The sequence below is a fragment of the Leptonychotes weddellii genome, chromosome 1, assembly GCF_054177405.1.
Source record: "Leptonychotes weddellii isolate Sample4059 chromosome 1, ASM5417740v2, whole genome shotgun sequence".
Classification (NCBI taxonomy): domain Eukaryota; kingdom Metazoa; phylum Chordata; class Mammalia; order Carnivora; family Phocidae; genus Leptonychotes; species Leptonychotes weddellii.
Genome location: NC_138369.1, coordinates 15,278,923 through 15,297,561, shown reverse-complemented (window position 1 = coordinate 15,297,561; position 18,639 = coordinate 15,278,923). Strand labels below are relative to the sequence as shown.

Here is an 18,639-nt window from a genome sequence, read left to right as displayed (position 1 = left end):
AAGTCGTTTGTAAGCTGGTTGCTCAGAGTGCTGTATTCTGTGGTGCCAGTCTTGAAGTAGGAAACATCCTAAGCCAGACTGTAATAATTCAGTTTAATTTCCAGTATTATCTGAAGTGTATTCCCAGGTTCTCTGAGCCTGGAACCTATACACAGTGTGAGACCCCTCAGTCAGAAATTGGGTTGATATTCCTGGAATGTGGTGTGAAAGTCAGTTCTCACTTGGATCCCTCAGCTAGGAAGATTGGGTGAACTGCAGTGGGCTCTTGGAGCCACTTGGGCTTTCCCTTGCCTTAAATGTTTTTTCCTGTTGAGGGGAAGGACCTTGCCTTCATATTTTGAAATCAGAGACCCTATTTAGCCTGCACCAGTGGAGTTTAAGGAGCCTTCATGAAGCACATGGTGGAAAAAGATAGGCTTATTTTTTATTCAAAGGGTCGGAGGGTAGAAGCAACTTGGCTCAGGGAGAAAATTTAAATGGTTTATCGAAATTAAAAACTAATTCTTTTTACCCCTGTGGTCACATTAATCATGGGAAATACATGTAAATTACTGTTTCCATACCATGAAGTCAGAAAGAGACCAGAATCCGGTGATGGCACATTAAGCTCAAACTCATGTAAATGAACAATTGGCAGACCGTATTTAGGGATATTAGGGATAGTGCAGAGCTTCCTTGATGGTGGACACTTTTTCTCTTCACCGTCTGGTATGGCAGTCACTAGCCATTGAAATGTGGTTAGTGTGAACAAGGAACTGAACTTTTTTATTGTATTTAATTTTTTTTTTTTTTAAGATTTTATTTATTTGACAGAGAGACAGCTAGAGAGGGAACACAAGCAGGGGGAGTGGGAGAGGGAGAAGCAGGCTCCTGGCTGAGCAGGGAGCCTGATGCGGGGCTTGATCCCAGGACTCTGGGATCATGACCTGAGCCGAAGGCAGACGCTTAACGACTGAGCCACCCAGGCGCCCCTATTGTATTTAATTTTAATTTAAATAGTCACATGTGGTCAGTGGCTATGGTACTGGGCAACACAGGTGGAAAGCATTGATTGTCCAACTTTAGGATTCATTAGAACCTCTGGAGGGGCCTGTTAAACACAGACTACTGGACCTATACCCAGAGTTTCTGATTCCGTAGGTCCAGGTTGGGCCCAAGAATGTGCATTCCTGACAAGCTCCCAGGTGATGCTGGTGGTGCTAGTTGGGGACCATGCTCTTGAGGATCATGAATGCAGAGCAATACAAGGCAGACAGTTATTTAAGGACAGGAGGGCTGTTAGGTACAGGAGGATTCCTCTGGCTAATGCAGATAGCATTTGTTAAGTTCTCGTGGAGACTCTGAACCAAAGAAGGAAGTAAGAGGGATTCGTGTTAGTACTTGCAAGGTGTTGGCCACTCAGGATGCCACCCTTCACTCTTCCTTTAGGGTAGTGGCCCAGGTGCCAGGTCTACTATTGTCCTGGCTTTTGATCTGAGCCCTGTCTCTGGCGAGAACTACTGGCCTCCTTTAAGCTCTTGAGAATTAATTGGGCCACTTGGCCGGATGATGTTCTCCCTTACTGTCCCAGGTGACCCTGCAAAGTTATTTTTGATGGCAAGTTCCCATCTGACTTCACTGGTTCTTTAAATCTTATGCCTTCTGATGTGATTGCTTTTGTTGTAGACCCAAGTGGGACGTTTCGCCCCTCAGTTTTCTGGCTACCAGCAACAAGACTCTCAGGAGCTGTTAGCCTTTCTTCTAGACGGATTGCACGAAGATCTGAACCGAGTAAAGAAGAAACCCTACCTGGAGCTGAAGGATGCCAATGGGCGGCCAGATGCGGTATGATATTGAAGATTTTTGAACAATCGCATTTCATAGAAGTTGCCTCCTACTGAGAGTTGCAGGGACATTATTTGAGTCTTTGAGTATTGATGCCAGGACCCTGGTTGCCCTTTGCTGTTGATGACGTGGACACGGACTGTGGTGGAGAAATGCATTCCGGGTCAGAAAGAGGCAAACTCTAGTTACTCCTAATTCTCCTGCTTGGGCTTCTTTAAGTTAGTGTCAGTTTGTGTAGTATAATTCCATTGCTGAACCAGAGACTAGGGCAGTCTAAAAACTAAAGTGCCTGTAGTATGGGCCTTGGGATTATTACCCACCTCCTTAAAATACATATAGGATTATTAAAATAGTTTGTTATTAACATTATTAAGGTACTGATTTTTTTGCCTCGATTTTCTGATCTAATGAAAGGGACTTTGGTATTTAAGTTCCCCTATCACATTGGGCTTAATCATATGAAAACTTTAAAGTAGTATTTATATCTTGAAGGAAAAACGATGAGTTAGCTGAATTAGCTGAACTATAGTATAAATTAAAACCTCACTGTGAAGGGACTTTGGATCATTGAACACCTTATAGGAGGCAGTCCTTGCCCTAGTCAGGTCCATTTGCCCCCAGTGCTGTCAGGGCTGTCTGTCTCCCATCAGAGGACACGCAGACGCCTGTATGCCCCGCGATCCTACGTGAAGGCTTCGTTAAGTGTGGGATTGGGCATAGAGCTGGTATGTGGTTGTGAGAATGGTATGCTGAGAGCAGTCCAAGCCCTGGCTGGCCTGGACCAAGTTCTTTGCTGCAGAGACTGCCTCACGGTCCAGCTCAGATTCTGTTGTGGATCATTCTGGATGAAGGGGTAAACAACTTGGGTGTGTTGAGAATGTCTTGTTTATCTTTCTCCTTCCAGGTGGTGGCAAAGGAAGCCTGGGAGAATCACAGGTTAAGGAATGACTCTGTGATTGTGGACACGTTCCACGGCCTCTTCAAATCTACTTTGGTTTGCCCAGAATGTGCTAAGGTTTCTGTGACCTTTGATCCATTTTGCTATCTAACTCTCCCACTGCCCCTGAAGAAAGATAGAGTTATGGAGGTCTTTCTGGTTCCTGCTGACCCTCGCTGCAGACCTACCCAGGTAAGAGGATCTGCACCCTCACGGCACCCCTCACCGTGGGACTCTGAGCGCGGCTTCTTCTACCAGCTGCCTCTGAATCCCCGTGGCGCTTGCCTGAGTGTGCGCCCTCGGCCTCCGTCAGACCTTTGTGTAATCCTGTATCTCTCAGGGAAGATCGTGAAGGTCCTCTGGGCTTCTCTGTCACCTTTTTCCCCCTGCTCCATTCATTCAGCTAAGGTAACATGACTGATCTGCTGAGTGGTCCTAGCATCTGAATGCTGGGAGGCAGCAGGAGGGTACTTCCTGGTCAGTCAGCCAGGAGAGTCTGCTAGAACAGAAGGCTAGATGGATGGCATGGCCAGCGGGTCTTAGTGTCCCGCCCTGCTACTGGCTTACCGGAAGACTGTACTGCTTCGTCTTCTGGCTTTGGTTTCTTCACCTCTTACAGATGCCATCACGTGGCAGTTTGTAGAATTTTCAGCCATTCCTTCAAGGAAGTAGTGGATGACTGCCAAAAGTGAAGAATGAGACAAAGCAGTATTGAGGAGGGAGGGGCGCCTGGGTGTCTCAGTTGTTAAGTGTCTCCCTTCAGCTCAGGTCATGATCCCAGGGTCCTGGGATCGAGCCCCACATCGGGCTCTCTGCTCTACGGGAGGCCTGCTTCTCCCTCTCCCACTCCCCCTGCTTGTGTTCCCTCTCGCTGTGTCTGTCTCTGTCAAATAAATAAATAAAATCTTAAAAAAAAAAAAAAAAGCAGTATTGAGGAGGGAAAGAGATGGCTGGCTTCTGTGCTGCTGCGCAAATAGAGAGACGGGTGCCGAGGCAGAGGACTTGCTGTTTGCTCTTCTGACCCTCCTTTGGGCCCTGACCTCATGCACACTTCCTGGGAGGTCATCTCTGCCCTCCGTGATGCCTGCTCCTCCCAGCTCGTCTCCTACGCTTTGCTGAGCACCCTCGTCACCCCTCCTGTCTCTCTCTTGCAGTACCGTGTGGTTGTGCCGCTCATGGGGGCCGTGTCTGACCTGTGCGAGGCACTCTCCAGGCTGTCCGGTGTTGCTGCGGAAAACGTAAGGCGGGGCGGTCAGTGGCACGCAGCCTCCTGGGGCCGCTTCATAGTCCTTGGGAGTGTATTTTCAAACTTGTAGCCATTTTAGGGGTAGTTCTTATTGGCCAGCACAAACATGCTTATATGTGGATACCTCAGACCTGCTGACCTCCTGGCCCTCGCTCACTGTGCACTGCACACTGCGGCTAAGACTGTCCCTTCAGCCACAGGGAGCACTCTGTCTTCCGTTGATGGCCCACTAGCCGTGGTCAGAGGGCCAGGAATAGGGCTCTGCTGTCAGCTTTCCTGCCCCTTCCCTCATGACCTTTTGTGTAGTATGAGAAGCTAGAAGTTCTTCCCTACGCTAAATCCTGTATGTCTGGAGTGATATTATGATGTTGTTGATGGAAATCTTTATTCAAAAGCAGCTCCCCTCGCTGGGCTTTCTGCTGAGGCCCTGTGTGGAGGTGGGGAAAGTGAAGAGCCCTTTCCCCATCCTCCAGTATGCTCCGAGTCCGTCCCCGGTCCCAGCACTGGTCAGTGCCCTTGCTCAGCCCCACTCCCCTTGTACTCCTGCTGCTTTTAGGCAGTTGTGTAGTTGGGGTTTGGTGTGATCAGCTATGTGCTGAGGATGGTTTCAAGACTCTTGGCCCTGGGGGACACCCCAGAGGTTTCTGGATGACTACCAGTCTCTGGTCAGCACTCGCTCCCCACCATTCCTGCCACTTGAGGGCAGATCCCATTGTAAACCTCCGGACAGATGTTACCAGCATGTTTTCTGCTGGTGGCAGTCACGCTGTGCTCCCTTGGGCCTTGGCCCCTGAGCTCTGGGGCTGATGGCATGGCGGTCTCTCTGGAGGCCATACTGGCAGCACATCGTTTTCATTTGCTCCTGGGTTGTATGTAGAGGCTCTTAACCATCTGTAATCTTTCTGTTACTGTTGATTCTTAGATGGTGGTCACAGATGTATATAATCACCGGTTCCACAAAATTTTCCAAATGGATGAAGGTTTAAACCACATCATGCCTCGGGATGACATTTTTGTGTGAGTACTCAGCGGTTTCTGCTGCAGGGTCAAAGGAAACATTCTAGAGGCTTTGCCTTATAGGTGTCTCCAGAGCAGAAGATCTGGTACTCAGTGCTCAGGTGGATTTGCCCTGACTCTTGGGTGCAGGGGATGGGTGTTCAGAGAACTGTGGGCAGCCATCAGTGCTAAGCACCTCCTGGCACTTCAGAGCTAGACATTCCAGATAATTCTCTTCGGCACGGACATAGCCTTTTGTCAACAGTCACTACCTTTTAAGAAGGCCTATTTAATGGTTCTGCAGATGGACTTGCTGCCGGAAATGCCTTTCTCAAGAAGAGTTAGAGCTGTGCGAGGGGCCACGGGAAGATGAGAGAAGGGATGTGGTACAGGCAGTGGCTCCTTGGGCAGGTACCGTCTCAAGAGCGACAAGGAGGTTTGATGGAAACAGCCTTTTTCTGTTCTAACAATCTGTAAGCTCTGAGACCTAGTTTTCTCATCTGTGTGGGGATAGTACACCCCCAGCTCCACTGGCCCCCTCGGCCCCTCCCAGGTCCCCTTACTTCAAGGCCCTGTACCTGTGTGTCCCCCTCTCCCAAGTGGGGTGGAGGGGAATGTGAGCTTGCCTGCGCGCTCTGACAGCCACTTGCTCGGGGAAGCTTGAATGTACACCACACCCATGCTCTTTCTCCCTCGTTCCCTCTCACTGGAAACTTGACTCTGCTGAGAAAGGTTTTTAGCATTTGTTTTGGTTTGTGTTTTGGTAGAGGAATGCAGTGCACCAAGGAGGACTTTTCCTTCCCTTTTAAGTTTTTGGGCCTGTGACCTCTAGATTACTCTAAAAGGAGTACTTCTTGACCGCTTCCAAGATCCTGGTTCTGTTCACACTTGCGCAGCTGCCTCTCCACTCACAGCCATCTTCTCTCACTTTACAAATGGAGGGCACCAGGGCTCATGCTGGGATTCAGGCTAAGGCTGTCCATTTCTGATCCCAAGTCCTGAACAGCGCCTTCCCTCAATTCTGGAAACTAATGTTTGCAAACACCAGAGCTTAGAGGTGCTGGCGCATTGCCGTGTGGGGAACCTGGCAAACCACCACCAACGAAGGAATTTGTGGAGGCCTGAGTGCCAACCATAAGGAAGCAAATTGTTTTAAAGATGAATTGGTAATTGTCATGAAAACACACTAGTACTGCTAATATTTTTTGAGCATGTGGAGCACCGTGCTGCTGAGTTACTGATTTCTCACCACCATCCTCTAAGGTGGGTAATCCCATTGTTCACTGAGTAAGCAGTGTCAGAGGGGGGCATGTGGCCCTGTTACAGCAGCCAGAAAGTGACAGTGACAGGCCTGATATTTGGGCCAGCCTCACTCCTAAGACGTGGTTCTTGACCCTAATGCTGGACCATAGGGCCTTTACCCAGCACATCTTGGACATTTTTGTGAGTTTTTCTTAGAACTCCTCCTGCACCTACTTCATTTAGAATCGTTTGCCAGGCATCTGGGGAGGGTTTTGTGTGTATGTTTGTTTATAGTTTTCCAAAAATTGAATCAGTAAGTTTGTGTCTCCCCCTATAGGAAGAGGGAAAGACTACAGTCGGTTGCCAGCAATTTTGGTAACATCTGTTCCAGGATAAAACATCTATAAATCTCCTCAATCCCATGTATTCACTAAGTAAGACACATTTTTCAAAATCATTGATTTGTATTTAGCATTTTCTTTGGTTATCTCTAATTTTTAAAAAATTAAATATGATTCTTTAATTTCAATGTTTTTGAACAAAGATGGCAGTTAGTTTTATAAATTTGCTTCCTCATTTGAAATAAAGAATCTTTGCCTAATATTCTAGGTATACATTCTTGTATGATATTTGGTTTTATTGAAGGTCAGGGCATGTAGGAATACCTTTTTAAAAGTTGAGCTCCTTGGTTACAGAAGATGAAGTTGGTGGCCAGGCCCCCCCTCCCACCCCAGCCCCCTGTGCCTCTGTATCTGCAGTGATGGTCTGGATGATGGCTGTCATCTGTGTTGAGTTCCATTTGAAGGACCACAGAGTTGAGGCCATGGTTGGGGGAAAGAGAATCACGTTAGCCCCAAGTCCTGGGTTGTGTATCACGTTTTGCTGACAGTGACCCTTGGGATTGCTGACCCAGCTTCTAGAATCATCTTGGAAATGGTTTATCCACCTTTTATGCTGAGGTATGGTTTGTCCCAGCAACCACAGTCCTGGCCACCGTGTAGCTGCAGCTCAGATCTCTGCTGCTCGTAGTGACCTGCTGCTGAAGGTGCCCTCTTTTGTGATTGACACAGGTACGAGGTCTGCGGCACCTCCGATGATGGCTCTGAATGTGTCACGCTTCCAGTCTACTTCAGGGAAAGGAAGTCCAGGCCGTCGAGCACTTCCTCTGGGGCCGTGCTGTACGGGCAGCCACTGCTGGTTTCTGTTGCCAAGCACAAGCTAACCCTCCAGTCTTTGTACCAGGCTGTTTGTGAGCGTATCAGGTTGGTGGCAGGAATGCGTTTTGCTTGCAACCTAAAAACGCGATGAGCCCAGTCTCTGTAATGCCTCCCCCATCTTCCCCCTCTCAGTGCCTGTATTGGTCCTGGGTGCTCAGTCCTATGAAAATGCAGTTGGGCCGGCCCCCGGGAGGGCCAGGACAGGTGCTGTGGGGATAGGGCATCTGGCACCCCTTAAGCGCCATGACACTGAGCACCTCAGCTTCTTCTGTGGTCCCTAGAATTGTGTCTGTCACACTTGTCAGTCAGTGGGTTTGGGCCATCTAGTGCTTTGATGTCCGTTTGTGTTTGAATATAGTTTCCAAAGTACTCCCCTATCATTTTGAAGCTGGTGATTAATGTTACTGAGAAATATTTATTTCAATGATGGTGCCACGTGACATTTGTAGAAGACTTGAAACAGGCATTCATAGAAGACTCAGAGCCTTCAGTGACTTGGTACTTAAAACATCTTATCTTTTGGGTTCCTCTCAGTTTCTTAAAGTATTGAGCCATCATGTGATTTTAAAGCCCTTTTATTTATCTGAATTGCTTTGTGAATAGCTGTATGTCAGCTGTGAACCACATTTAGCTGAGTCATGGAGAAAAACAGGTAAATGTTATGGCTAACAAATAATTCCTTTTCTTTCTTTTTTCCCAGCCGCTATATAAAACAGCCTTTGCCTGAGGAGTCTGGCAGCTCGCCCTTGGAGCCGGGGGCCTGCAATGGCTCCAGGGGCGGCTGTGAAGGTGAGTGCTCGCCACGCTATGGGCTGTGACTGACCAAATCCCTCCTGACCTCCCTCTTCTTCCAAAGGTGTTGTACACACGGGAGAGGGAGGCTGTAAGGCTGGGTGGGGGCTCTGGCTGGAGAGCAGACCTGGGAGCCCCGTTGCACCCACTCCATGCTGTCCAACTTCGGCGCCTCGTGGAATCTTCTGAGACATGTAGGTTGGCTTTCACCTCAGGCAGAGTTAGCCTGACAGGACTGAGTGACTTGCCCGGGGTCACAAGGCAAAGTCAGGAGTTGATTCTGGTCCGTTGGGATGGGTAGAGTGGGTGCTCAGCCAGCCCTTGACTGCCTCCATGACCTGGCTTCCATCTGCAGAGCTGTCATGTTGGCCCTTACCCGTCCCTCTGATGTGGCACTGCCTCTGGGAAGGACAGGAGTCCTGGCCAGCCAGCCAGAGGGCAGAGACAGTTTCTCCTGAGTGTTTCTTTCCTTCTACCCAGGAAGCTACAGGTGATCACTGACTAGATAGCTCCCGCTATGGGAGCGAAGAGAGCCACAGTGTACAAAGTGGTAGGCGAGGCTGGTTGCGGGAAACCCGGAGCCTTCGCCGTCCTCCTGTGGCCAAATGCTCACAAGCTCATCCCTGACTGGGGGGCTGTGTCTGACCTGCATTATGGTTGTCACCCTTCTTTTGGGGGCCTAGGTGACTTAGTGGGTTTATCACTATAAAACCACAAATGTCCTCCAAGTTAGTGCCATAAATTTTGAGTTGCAAATCCAAATGCTCAGATGATACGCACATCTTGGAAAGTGAGAGTTGGTATTAGAGATAATGCCCACAAGGCTCTGTCCTCATGGGATATTGCAAATTATGAGTCTCTTAGGTTGAGTGTTTAGTATAGTCCTAATGTTATTCTTGCCCTGACTGTGATGTTCTCCCACTGGGGATAAAGAGGAGGGTGTTCTGTGCCCACGCCCCACACACAGAGATGGCAGGGTAGGCACTGTGCTCTCTGAGCAGACCCGGGGTGACCCGTGGGTTCTCGGCGCTCTGGCAGTTAAAGCACTGTGATTCCTAGCTTAAAGTGTGGGGTGGACTTCAACAAGTCGCCTCATTCCTCTGAACCTTGGTTCACCCATCTGCAGAATGGGATGATCACATCTGCTTCACAGAGTTGAGATTACAATTTAATGAGATAATGTGGGTTAAAGTCCCTGGCACATAACGGATGCTCAATTAATAATCACACCATGTAAGTATTTGCTGTTGTTATAGTTAGCCTCGCTTTTTAGACATTCCATTTGTCAGTCTCCTGTTCGGGAAGAATTACTGCCTTCTTTCGAATCCTTTAACAGAGTCTTGGTGCATAGACTTCGAACTCCGTTTAATGTTGAAATACTTCTAACGTCTTTACTGCCATGGCTCCTTGTCAGGCCTGTGGTGGCTGTCTCCTGCTGATTCTCTGAGTGATCGGGGCTAGCTGCTGTCAGTGGACTCTGCTTTCTTTTCTCATCCTGTGGTATCCACTCCTGCATTAGCAGAAGCTTCCTGAGATTGTCCGAGGAGCTGGCAGCCAGTGGCCCAGCCAGGAAACAGTTTTTATAGTTCCAGGGCTCTGTTTGTTCACTGAGTAGGGCTGAAGCAGGCTTTGGCTGTGTCCCTCTCAGAGAGGTAGCAGGTAGGGGAGGGTTTCACTTGCTGGGCTGGGAGCGGGGCAGGCTCCCCCGGGGGTCAGAGGGGCAGTGCGGCTGTCTCGGGCCAAGTGAGCTGGTCGGAAGAGGATTGTCTGTGAGGGCCGGGCTGGCTGTTGTAGGCCAGCTGGCTGGTTGGGAATGGTGCCGATGGGAGTCTGGGTCACACCCTCATCCGTGGCTGTGCTGTTCCTGTGGCTTGAGCGGAAACTGCTGGATTGTCCTGGGCCTGGCTTCCTTCATTCCTTAGGAACACTCCCAAGGCAGACTGTCTTTGAAAAAGAGAATTCTTATGTGGGAACATCCTCTTTTCCTCAGAGTTTCCATTTCTACTGCTATTTCCCAAGTATATAAACTTCATATTTTAAATGCTTTCTTCTCCTCTTTTGGAGTTGTCCCATCTTTGTTGAAATTACTTACCCAATACCCTGACTTCCCCTTTTCCTAACAACAAAAAGTGCGATGACTATGTTTATGGGTCATTTTACTGCAGCCACATATACCAGTTCTCTGGAAATACCTGGGAAATTTACTCATCAGCGTATGTCTCTAGAATGCCTATTAAAACTCTTGAGGGGTGCCTGGCTGGCTCAGTTGGAAGAGCATTCAACTCTTGATCTCAGGATCTTGAGTTCAGGCCCCATGCTGGGTGTAGAGATTACTAAAAAAAAAAAATAAACTTAAAAAAATTTCTTGAAACTCAGCAATCTCAAATGAATAACGAGGAAAAAAAAAGATAGGGAGGACCCTGTCTGCTGGGTCACCGGGACCCAGCCTGGCACCTGTACGTGGGAGACATTCACCAACTGCTTGGTGAAGGGATAGTCAGCGTGTTTCTTGTAGAGGAACTGAAGGTTTTTGCTTAGTATTTGTGATCATAATAGTACTTTTAAAATTGACTTTTTTTTTTTTTTTTAGATTTTTTATTTATTTGAGAGAGAGAGCACATGAGAGGGGGGAGGGTCAGAGGGAGAAGCAGACTCCCTGCTGAGCAGGGAGCCCAATGCGGGACTCGATCCCGGGACTCCAGGATCATGACCTGAGCCGAAGGCAGTCGCATAACCAACTGAGCCACCCAGGCGCCCTTAAAATTGACTTTTAAATTGTGTTTCTTAACCCTTTGGTCCTTTTCTCTCTGTGGATCAGATGACAAAGTTGAAAGAGTCAGAGGATGTGGGGTGAAGCCCAGTAAAGTACCAAGTGTGGAGGGGCCCCCATTAGGACAGGTGGGCCTCCTGACTCACCTTGTGCCTTCGGGGGTCTCCATGAGCTTCCCTGGGCCTGCGCTCTCTCATCTCACGTTAGCAGGGCCCCTCTGCGTGTCTCACTGGCTCGTGATGAGGGTGAATTCAGGTGCCTTGTAAAGGGCTAGATGGAGTTTCACGTACACGGGACAAAATGTGGGAGGAAGCACCAGACTTAGGTATGAAGTAAAATTTTTAACATTGAAGTGGTGGCAGGTTATATACACTGGTTTTTGTTTGTGTGCCAGGAGAAGACGAAGAAGAAATGGAGCATCAGGAAGAAGGTAAAGAGCAGCTTTCAGAAACAGAAGGCAGTGGGGAGGATGAGCTAGGTGGTGACCACGGTGAGACCACCCAGAAGAAGGTCAAAGGCCAGCCCTGCCGGAAAAGGCTTTTTACCTTCAGCCTTGTGAACTCCTATGGAACAGCTGACATAAATTCCCTTGCAACTGACGGAAAACTACTTAAACTCAACTGTAAGCACTTTCTTTGACCTTTCAAACTGGGCTTGGGGGGGTGGGGGGGCTTAGACTCTGTCTGAAAATCCTGTTTGCACTCAGTACTCACTGCGCTGGGCTCTCACCTTCTCCCTGTAGCTCCATGAATAGACGCTTGTGTGGGCCTTGGCTTAAAGCTCCCTAAAGACTGTTCCCGAGGGCGCCTGGGTGGCTCAGTCGGTTAAGCGTCTGCCTTAGGCTCAGGTCATGGTCTCAGGGTCCTGGGATCGAGCCCCACATCGGGCTCCCTGCTCCGCGGGAAGCCTGCTTCTCCCTCTCCCACTCCCCCTGCTTGTGTTTCCTCTCTCGCTGTGTCTCTGTCAAATAAATAAAATCTTTAAAAAAAAACCAAAATTTTTTTTAACCTTAAAAAAAAAAAAATGTTCACGAGACCTGAGCCCCTGCCCCAGCCATCTTGTCAGGCTTGTCTCTCTGGTCCTCTCCCACCACCGCCACCACCCTCGGGGCCTCTGTGCTGGGTTGGTAACACATCTCGTGCCTCCTGCATGGCGGCATTTCCCCGGAGTCCTCTCGCTTATGAGACTATGTGGCTATTTCTTCTGCTCCATAAGACTACTCATGACGTGTGACCCATCTAGATGATGGTCGTGGGTTTCATGGGCTGTTTGTTAGCTGGAGCTGGTAACGGGGGCCGCCGAGCGCACGGAAGAGGCATCCAGGCAGGACGCGCGTTGTGTGGAGAGCACGAGAGGATGGAGAAGACCCCTGCCTGGACGCAATTCTGTGTCTCCTTCACTGGAAAAGAAATTAGCTTCCTTTCACTCCCTTTCTTTTTTTGTTAGATCTCTTTAAAAATGTGTGTTCATACCAGCTTTACTGAGGCATTTTCGGGTCTCTCTCTCTCTCCCTGTCTCTGCAGCTCCGTCCTCTCTGTGTGGCCTCCTCCTCTTGTCAATGCCTTACAAACTCTAGCCACCTCCTCGAACTCCAGTCTTTAGCTCCCCACCTCCGTCTGCCCAGTTCCTTCCCCGTCTCTCCCATGCCGTGGTCTGGCAAGTGCCTGCAGGCAGTAAGCTGGGCATCCAGCACCTGGTGTAGGCATCACCTTGTTTGTTTTCCTTCTCTTGGGGATCGCACTCTTCCTCTGCCCAGTACCCATCGTCTCAAAACAGTCTTTCATTATTCCGTCAGGTTTTCTTATGAGGTAAGGTGAGAGGGCAGATCTGGTCGCTGTTACTTCATCTTGACCTCTCTCTTTCGGTATCCTATATATTTAGCACCTCTGGAACTTACTGTGGCATTGAGGAAATCTTTGCCAAAGGATTTGGGGGTTCAGAGTTGGCTGGCTCAGGCTGTGGCTGCTGACAGGGGAGCAGGAGTTGATGGTGTAGCTGAGTGTTTTCTTCTCACTGCCATCACCTGAAGAGCCTTTCCTTATGCTGGCCATTAGTCATGAGTGACGCTTTGGTCTTCCTCCGCAGCTCGATCCACACTGGCCATCGATTGGGACAGTGAGACCCGGAGCCTTTATTATGATGAGCAGGAGTCTGAGGTAGGTGACTCGGGATTCTGGGTTGGGGGGGGCGCGCTGGGTTCTGCTCTGGCTGTGTATTTGGGTCACCGTCACCAGTTCCCCAGCAATTTAACAGATTCTGTGTCAGACTGAGAACAGAAAGTACTTACAGATTTTGTCATTATGTGGTCAGAGGCCTCAGAAAGTACATTATCTTCTTGGCCTGGGAGCTTGTGACGTTGTGGCTTCACCTGGTGAGAACTCGTTTCCCCACTGGAAGTCAGCGCTTTCTTCCTCACAGGCCTACGAGAAGCACGTGAGCATGTTGCAGCCTCAGAAGAAGAAGAAGACTGCTGTGGCCCTGAGAGACTGCATCGAGCTTTTCACCACCATGGAGACTCTTGGGGAGCACGACCCCTGGTATGCAGCTCCCCAGTCTGGGCGGGGGCACCCGTGAACCCCGGACTGAGATCTGCTGGGGCCATCTGTGTACACAGAAACCCTTTTACGGGGGGGAGGTGTCACTTCTTTACATGACTGACCCCTATATCACAGTTTTTCTGTACAAGTTGTTTTCCAGACTAAGAAAGCCAGCCCCCGCCCCCGCATTTCAGAAGGTGGCTTAGAGATAGCCACCCTCCCCCACCCCCCCACCCCCCCACCCCTGCCCCGCAAGCAGCCATGCTGAGCTCAGGAAAAGATGTTGTGGGATTGTGGCTGTGCCTCCGTGCTTGGGTGCCCAGGGGGCCCTGGCTCTCCGTCTCCCTGCTAAGTGGAAGTTTCTCTTTTCTCTGCAGGTACTGTCCCAACTGTAAGAAGCATCAGCAGGCCACTAAGAAGTTTGACCTGTGGTCCTTGCCGAAGATCCTGGTGGTCCACCTCAAACGTTTCTCCTACAATAGATACTGGAGGGATAAGCTCGACACAGTGGTGGAATTCCCAGTCAGGTGGGTCCCTGAGCTGCAGTGTTCTTAGGAAAATTAAGAAGTAGGCAGGAGACCTGGGCACCGATTGGCTGAGTTTTGTCACGAAAGACTTTTCTGCATTAGGAGGTGTGTTGCTGGGCTTCAGGCATTTGGACTTCGGCTCACCCCCCTCCCCATCCTCCTACCTTTGGGGAAAAGATTCTCCAGCAGAAGCGCTTCCCAGGCTCAGAGTGATGCTGATCATTGCTGCCCCCTCACTGAACTGGGCCTCCTGTCCGTCGTTGGTCCAAGGGGCCTGGGCTCGTCTGGACAGCACAAACACAGTGCTGCTTCTCGTTAACTGCACGAAAAAGCAACCGGAGTGTAGTCTGCTGAGGAGAACTGGATAACTGGGGGCTGCAGCGGGGCTGCGGAGCCACTTGTCTGGTCCCTGGGGCAGAGAGTGGGACTGGCTGTCTACTCGTGTCCCCAGGTGCCAGGACGCAGAGTGACAGGCCCAGGAAAGTAAGTCAACCAGATAAGAGTTCGTCCACAAAGTGCAGATTTTAAAATGCTTCCTGGGGGGTGGGAGTGGAGGTAGAGACACGGATAGAATATAGATGTTTGTCTAAAAATGCATTTAACTTTTCTGTATGTTTGAAATTTTCAAAATAAAATACTGGGGGAGAAAAGTTTTCTGGGACCTGTTTCGGTATTCAGCTGAAATGCTTATGGCACCGACAGTAATTTTGGTCCTGATGGCCATTTCTGCATAGTTGCTGCAGCGCTCTTACCTGCCCAGAGCCCTTGCCCGCCGCCGGCTGCGGGGCCGGCACGCCCCAGGCGGCTTCTGTCCAGGCTGCACCAGCCCCCGGGGCCCCTGCCCCTGCGGCCTCTGCATTCGTTCCTGCTGCAGCTCGTGTCCGAGTGCTCCCGTGTGCCAGTCTCGTGCATAAAAGGGGGTGCTCGCTTACTCCAGCTTCTTTCTCTGAGGTTAATGTGTTAAAGGCCATTTTTGTGTTTTGTGCTCAGAGCTCTGAACATGTCCGAGTTTGTGTGTGACCTGTCGGCGAGGCCTTACGTGTACGACCTCATTGCCGTGTCTAACCACTACGGAGCCATGGGGGTTGGTCACTGTAAGTACTGGCGTCTGCCGCCCGGACGTGCTGAAAGGCCCTTGGCCAGTCCTACTGGCCTCTTCCCGTGTGCCAGGCCCTGTCCTCAGTGCTTTACACAGCGCCTCAGGCCCCCAGTGTCAGGCTTCAGGCATGGTCCAAACTGCTGCTTCTCCATTCTCTCTCTCTCTTCATAGTCTTCCTTTTTTTTTTTTTTTTTTTTTTTTAAAGACCTTAGTTTTAAGGGGCGCCTGGGTGGCTCAGTCATTAAGCGTCTGCCTTCTGCTCAGGTCATGATCCCAGGGTCCTGGGATCGAGCCCCACATCGGGCTCCCTGATCAGCGGGAAGCCTGCTTCTCCCTCTCCCACTCCCACTGCTTGTGTTCCCTCTCTCGCTCTCTCTCTGTCAAATAAATAAAGAAAATCTTAAAAAAAAAAAAAAGATCTTAGTTTTAAGTAATCTCTACACCCAACATGGGGCTCGAACTCATGACCCCAAGATCAGGAGTCGCCTGCTCCACCAGCTGAGGAGCCAGGCGCCCCGGATTTTCATATTCTTGAATCCAGTAGTCCCACCTCTGGGATCTATCCCAAGGAAAGCACTTGACATTGGGAAAAAGCTTTATGCACAAAGATTCATGTATTTGTAACAGTGAAAAATTAGCTGCATCGGTGACCCAGCAGTTGGCACTGCTGTCCATCTACATGACAGTCGAGTGCACGGCCATTGCCAAATAAAATGAATGACAGTGTGGGGAAATGCCCATGACATGTTCAAACTTGTGTCCTTACAGAAGCTAGCATCACAACTATGTTAAAGCAAAAAGCAAGGAGACGTTCTCTTTGCTCTACCTTATCTTCCAAAATGTCTGGAATGTGTAGGTTTTGGTTTTTGTTTTTTAAACGATTTATTTATTTATTTGAGAGAGAGCGCGCGTGCGTGCAGTGGAGAGGGGCAGAGGGAGAGGGACAGTAGGGGCAGGCCCTCGGCACCTTTTCCTGTTCCTCACCCCGCAGTAGGTGCTCCGGTGAGGGATAAATGTCTGGCCCCAAGTCACGCAGCAGGTGGAGACTAGCAACCAGTTCTCCAGGAGAGTGTCATTTTGTAGAGTCTGGAGGGGACAGGAATTGCTCGTTGCTGCTGGGATTGCTGTTGTAACCACATCCTGCTGGGGAATACTATAAAATCAAGACAGGAAGTGTTGGCTGTGGGGAATGCTTGGACCACTGTGAGGAATTGTTACCCAGCCACAGACTTTGACTCACAGTTTCTGAGAAAGATACATTTAAAGCGTCTTGTCCACATTCCAGCTCTGCAAACCCAACGCCCAGTGTGTCCCTCACCGGGATTACCCCGGAGGCTCCAGAGGCAGGAAGAGGCAGTAGCCATCTGCTGGACCAAGTGGGGTTTGATTTGACCTATTCTTTTTAGAGCCATTTTTGCTTAAATCTTAAAGTATCAGCTTCCTTTATGGGTGCCTTGGCTCTGGATTATTGCTTATAGCCATCCTGAAGATTGATACTGGATTTCTCTGTTCTTTTGATTAGTTTCCCAAAATTACAGCCTAAAACCTTGGTCCCTGACACTCCATTTTTACTGCCCCTCCCCCCCTTTTCTTTTAAGAGCAGGAGGGAGAGAGATTATGGGAGGGGGAGAGACCATCTTAAGTGGGCTCCATGCCCAGCATGGAACCCAACGCGGGGCTCAAACTCACAACCCTGAGATCATGACCTGAACTGAAATCAAGAGTTGGACGCTTAACCGACTGAGCCACCGAGGCGCCCCATTTTTACCCTTTTTGAGGAAGAACAGATTTCAAAAAAAGATGAGTTATCTTTTTTTGGTTGTCACCTGTAAATTACTCTTAATTTCGGGGTCTTTATTTTTTTTAGAGTGTTAATTGTTTAGTGCAAGCCTAATAAAGCCAGATTAGTTCTCTGGTGATTGCTAGAGGTTGTTTTCTTTGTTGACTTGGCAGACACTGCATATGCGAAGAACAAACTGAATGGGAAATGGTATTATTTTGATGATAGCAACGTGTCCCTGGCCTCTGAGGATCAGATAGTGGTGAGTAGGCTCTAGTACTTGGTTCCTCCTCTTACCTGACGGATTAAAGCTGGGAAGAGTCTCCTGGGCTAGTTGGTTATTTGGTCATCCTTATGTGACAGTGGGAGCTAGGTGTGGTAGAGAAAGAGCTGACTGCCATTCCTTCCAGGACCCTTCCTAAATGAGAAGCTCCACTCTGCGTTCTGTCACAGGCACTGGCCCTTCCCCACTCTCTGGGCAGGGTCATGTTCCTGGTGGCCTCTGTGCATGGATGCACAGGACAAGATGGCAGTTCTCTGAAAGTAGGTTTTGAACAGTGAGCGAAAAGCTGGGAGAAAGAGTGATAATTCCAACCTGTGAATGAACTTTTCCCCTCTTGTGTTTTAGACAAAAGCAGCTTACGTGCTCTTTTACCAACGTCGAGATGATGAATTTTATAAGACGCCTTCACTCGTCTGTTTTCCTGGATCCTCTGAGGGAGGGACGAGCCCAGGCAGCTCGCAGCAAGGCACAGGGGACGATGAGGCTTGCAGCATGGACACCAACTGATGCTGCCTCCGAGACCCTGCCACCCCACAGCGCCAGTGTAATCCCCCAGGAGAACATCTTTGACACTCTGAAGACTACTAGCGTTCGGTCTAAAAACCAGAGGAAGAAATCCCCTTCTTTTATGAGCAGAAGAAAAAAGAGACCCTGTTTGCTCAGAAGGGTTATGTCAAGAGGCTGAATTATTTTTCTTTTTATACAGGTGGTGAGAAATTTCTGTAAGACCTGTGGAGCTGGAAAGTAGGGGGTCAGGAGGGGGGTGCACAGTGGAGTAAGGCCGATGAATTCCAAAGAATGGAGAGGAACACTGTAATTGATCATGGTGGCCATGAAGACCTGCGGCAGGTTGCCCTGAATTTCTGGATTTCTTATTCTGGTGCTGGTTCCTGGTCACCCCAGCAGTCTGCCCACAGTAAACCAAGCCTCCAGTTCACTTGATGTTGTCCCCTTCTCCCTTGCTGTGCACTGACATGGGTTTATAATTCCCTCAGAATTTAGTCCCTGAAGCCCGTTTCTGTTTCCCTTTGAGCCATCTTGGAATTTCTAGCTTTCTTCCCCCTAATGAAATGAAGATATTTGGTGTTGGGGTCTCCTGCCCCTCAATCTCGTGTGGAACCTAGCAGTTCTGTTATGTCCCTCACCATCTTTGATGAATTGAGACGGTTGGAGACGGTGTGGCGCTTTTATTAGATGTCACTTAAAAGAAGTCGGTACACAAAACTTTCTGGGTACAGTGGCCCGTCCAGTTTCTCTCCGTTGGCTTGAGAATGGGAACCTCTCCCTTCTTGCCGACTTTGGTAAGAAGTGAGATTCTCCACCCCACCTGTCGTTCCCCCCCACCCCGCCCCGCCCCGCCCCGCCGGCTTCTGGGCGGGCCGGCCCCCC

General features: G+C 49.6%; 1 protein-coding gene across 4 annotated transcripts in view; it reads left to right on the top strand.

Moving 5' to 3' along the window:
• USP4 (ubiquitin specific peptidase 4) overlaps positions 1–18,357 on the top strand; it is a 51,538-nt gene extending 33,181 nt beyond the window's left edge. For 3 of the 4 annotated variants that reach the window (XM_081817591.1, XM_081817582.1, XM_081817598.1), the window contains 13 exons: positions 1,666–1,824; positions 2,729–2,953; positions 3,916–3,999; positions 4,930–5,024; positions 7,316–7,507; positions 8,163–8,251; positions 11,419–11,646; positions 13,110–13,180; positions 13,443–13,561; positions 13,939–14,088; positions 15,079–15,182; positions 17,141–17,229; positions 17,596–18,357. In XM_081817591.1, coding sequence (XP_081673717.1) covers positions 1,666–1,824; positions 2,729–2,953; positions 3,916–3,999; positions 4,930–5,024; positions 7,316–7,507; positions 8,163–8,251; positions 11,419–11,646; positions 13,110–13,180; positions 13,443–13,561; positions 13,939–14,088; positions 15,079–15,182; positions 17,141–17,229; positions 17,596–17,757 — 1,767 coding nt within the window. In that variant the 3' untranslated portion in view covers positions 17,758–18,357. Of the gene's footprint in view, positions 1–1,665; positions 1,825–2,728; positions 2,954–3,915; positions 4,000–4,929; positions 5,025–6,582; positions 6,680–7,315; positions 7,508–8,162; positions 8,252–11,418; positions 11,647–13,109; positions 13,181–13,442; positions 13,562–13,938; positions 14,089–15,078; positions 15,183–17,140; positions 17,230–17,595 lie in introns of those variants that run through there. The other variant, XM_081817608.1, reaches the window with a different exon arrangement.
• The last annotated feature ends 282 nt before the right edge of the window (positions 18,358–18,639 follow it).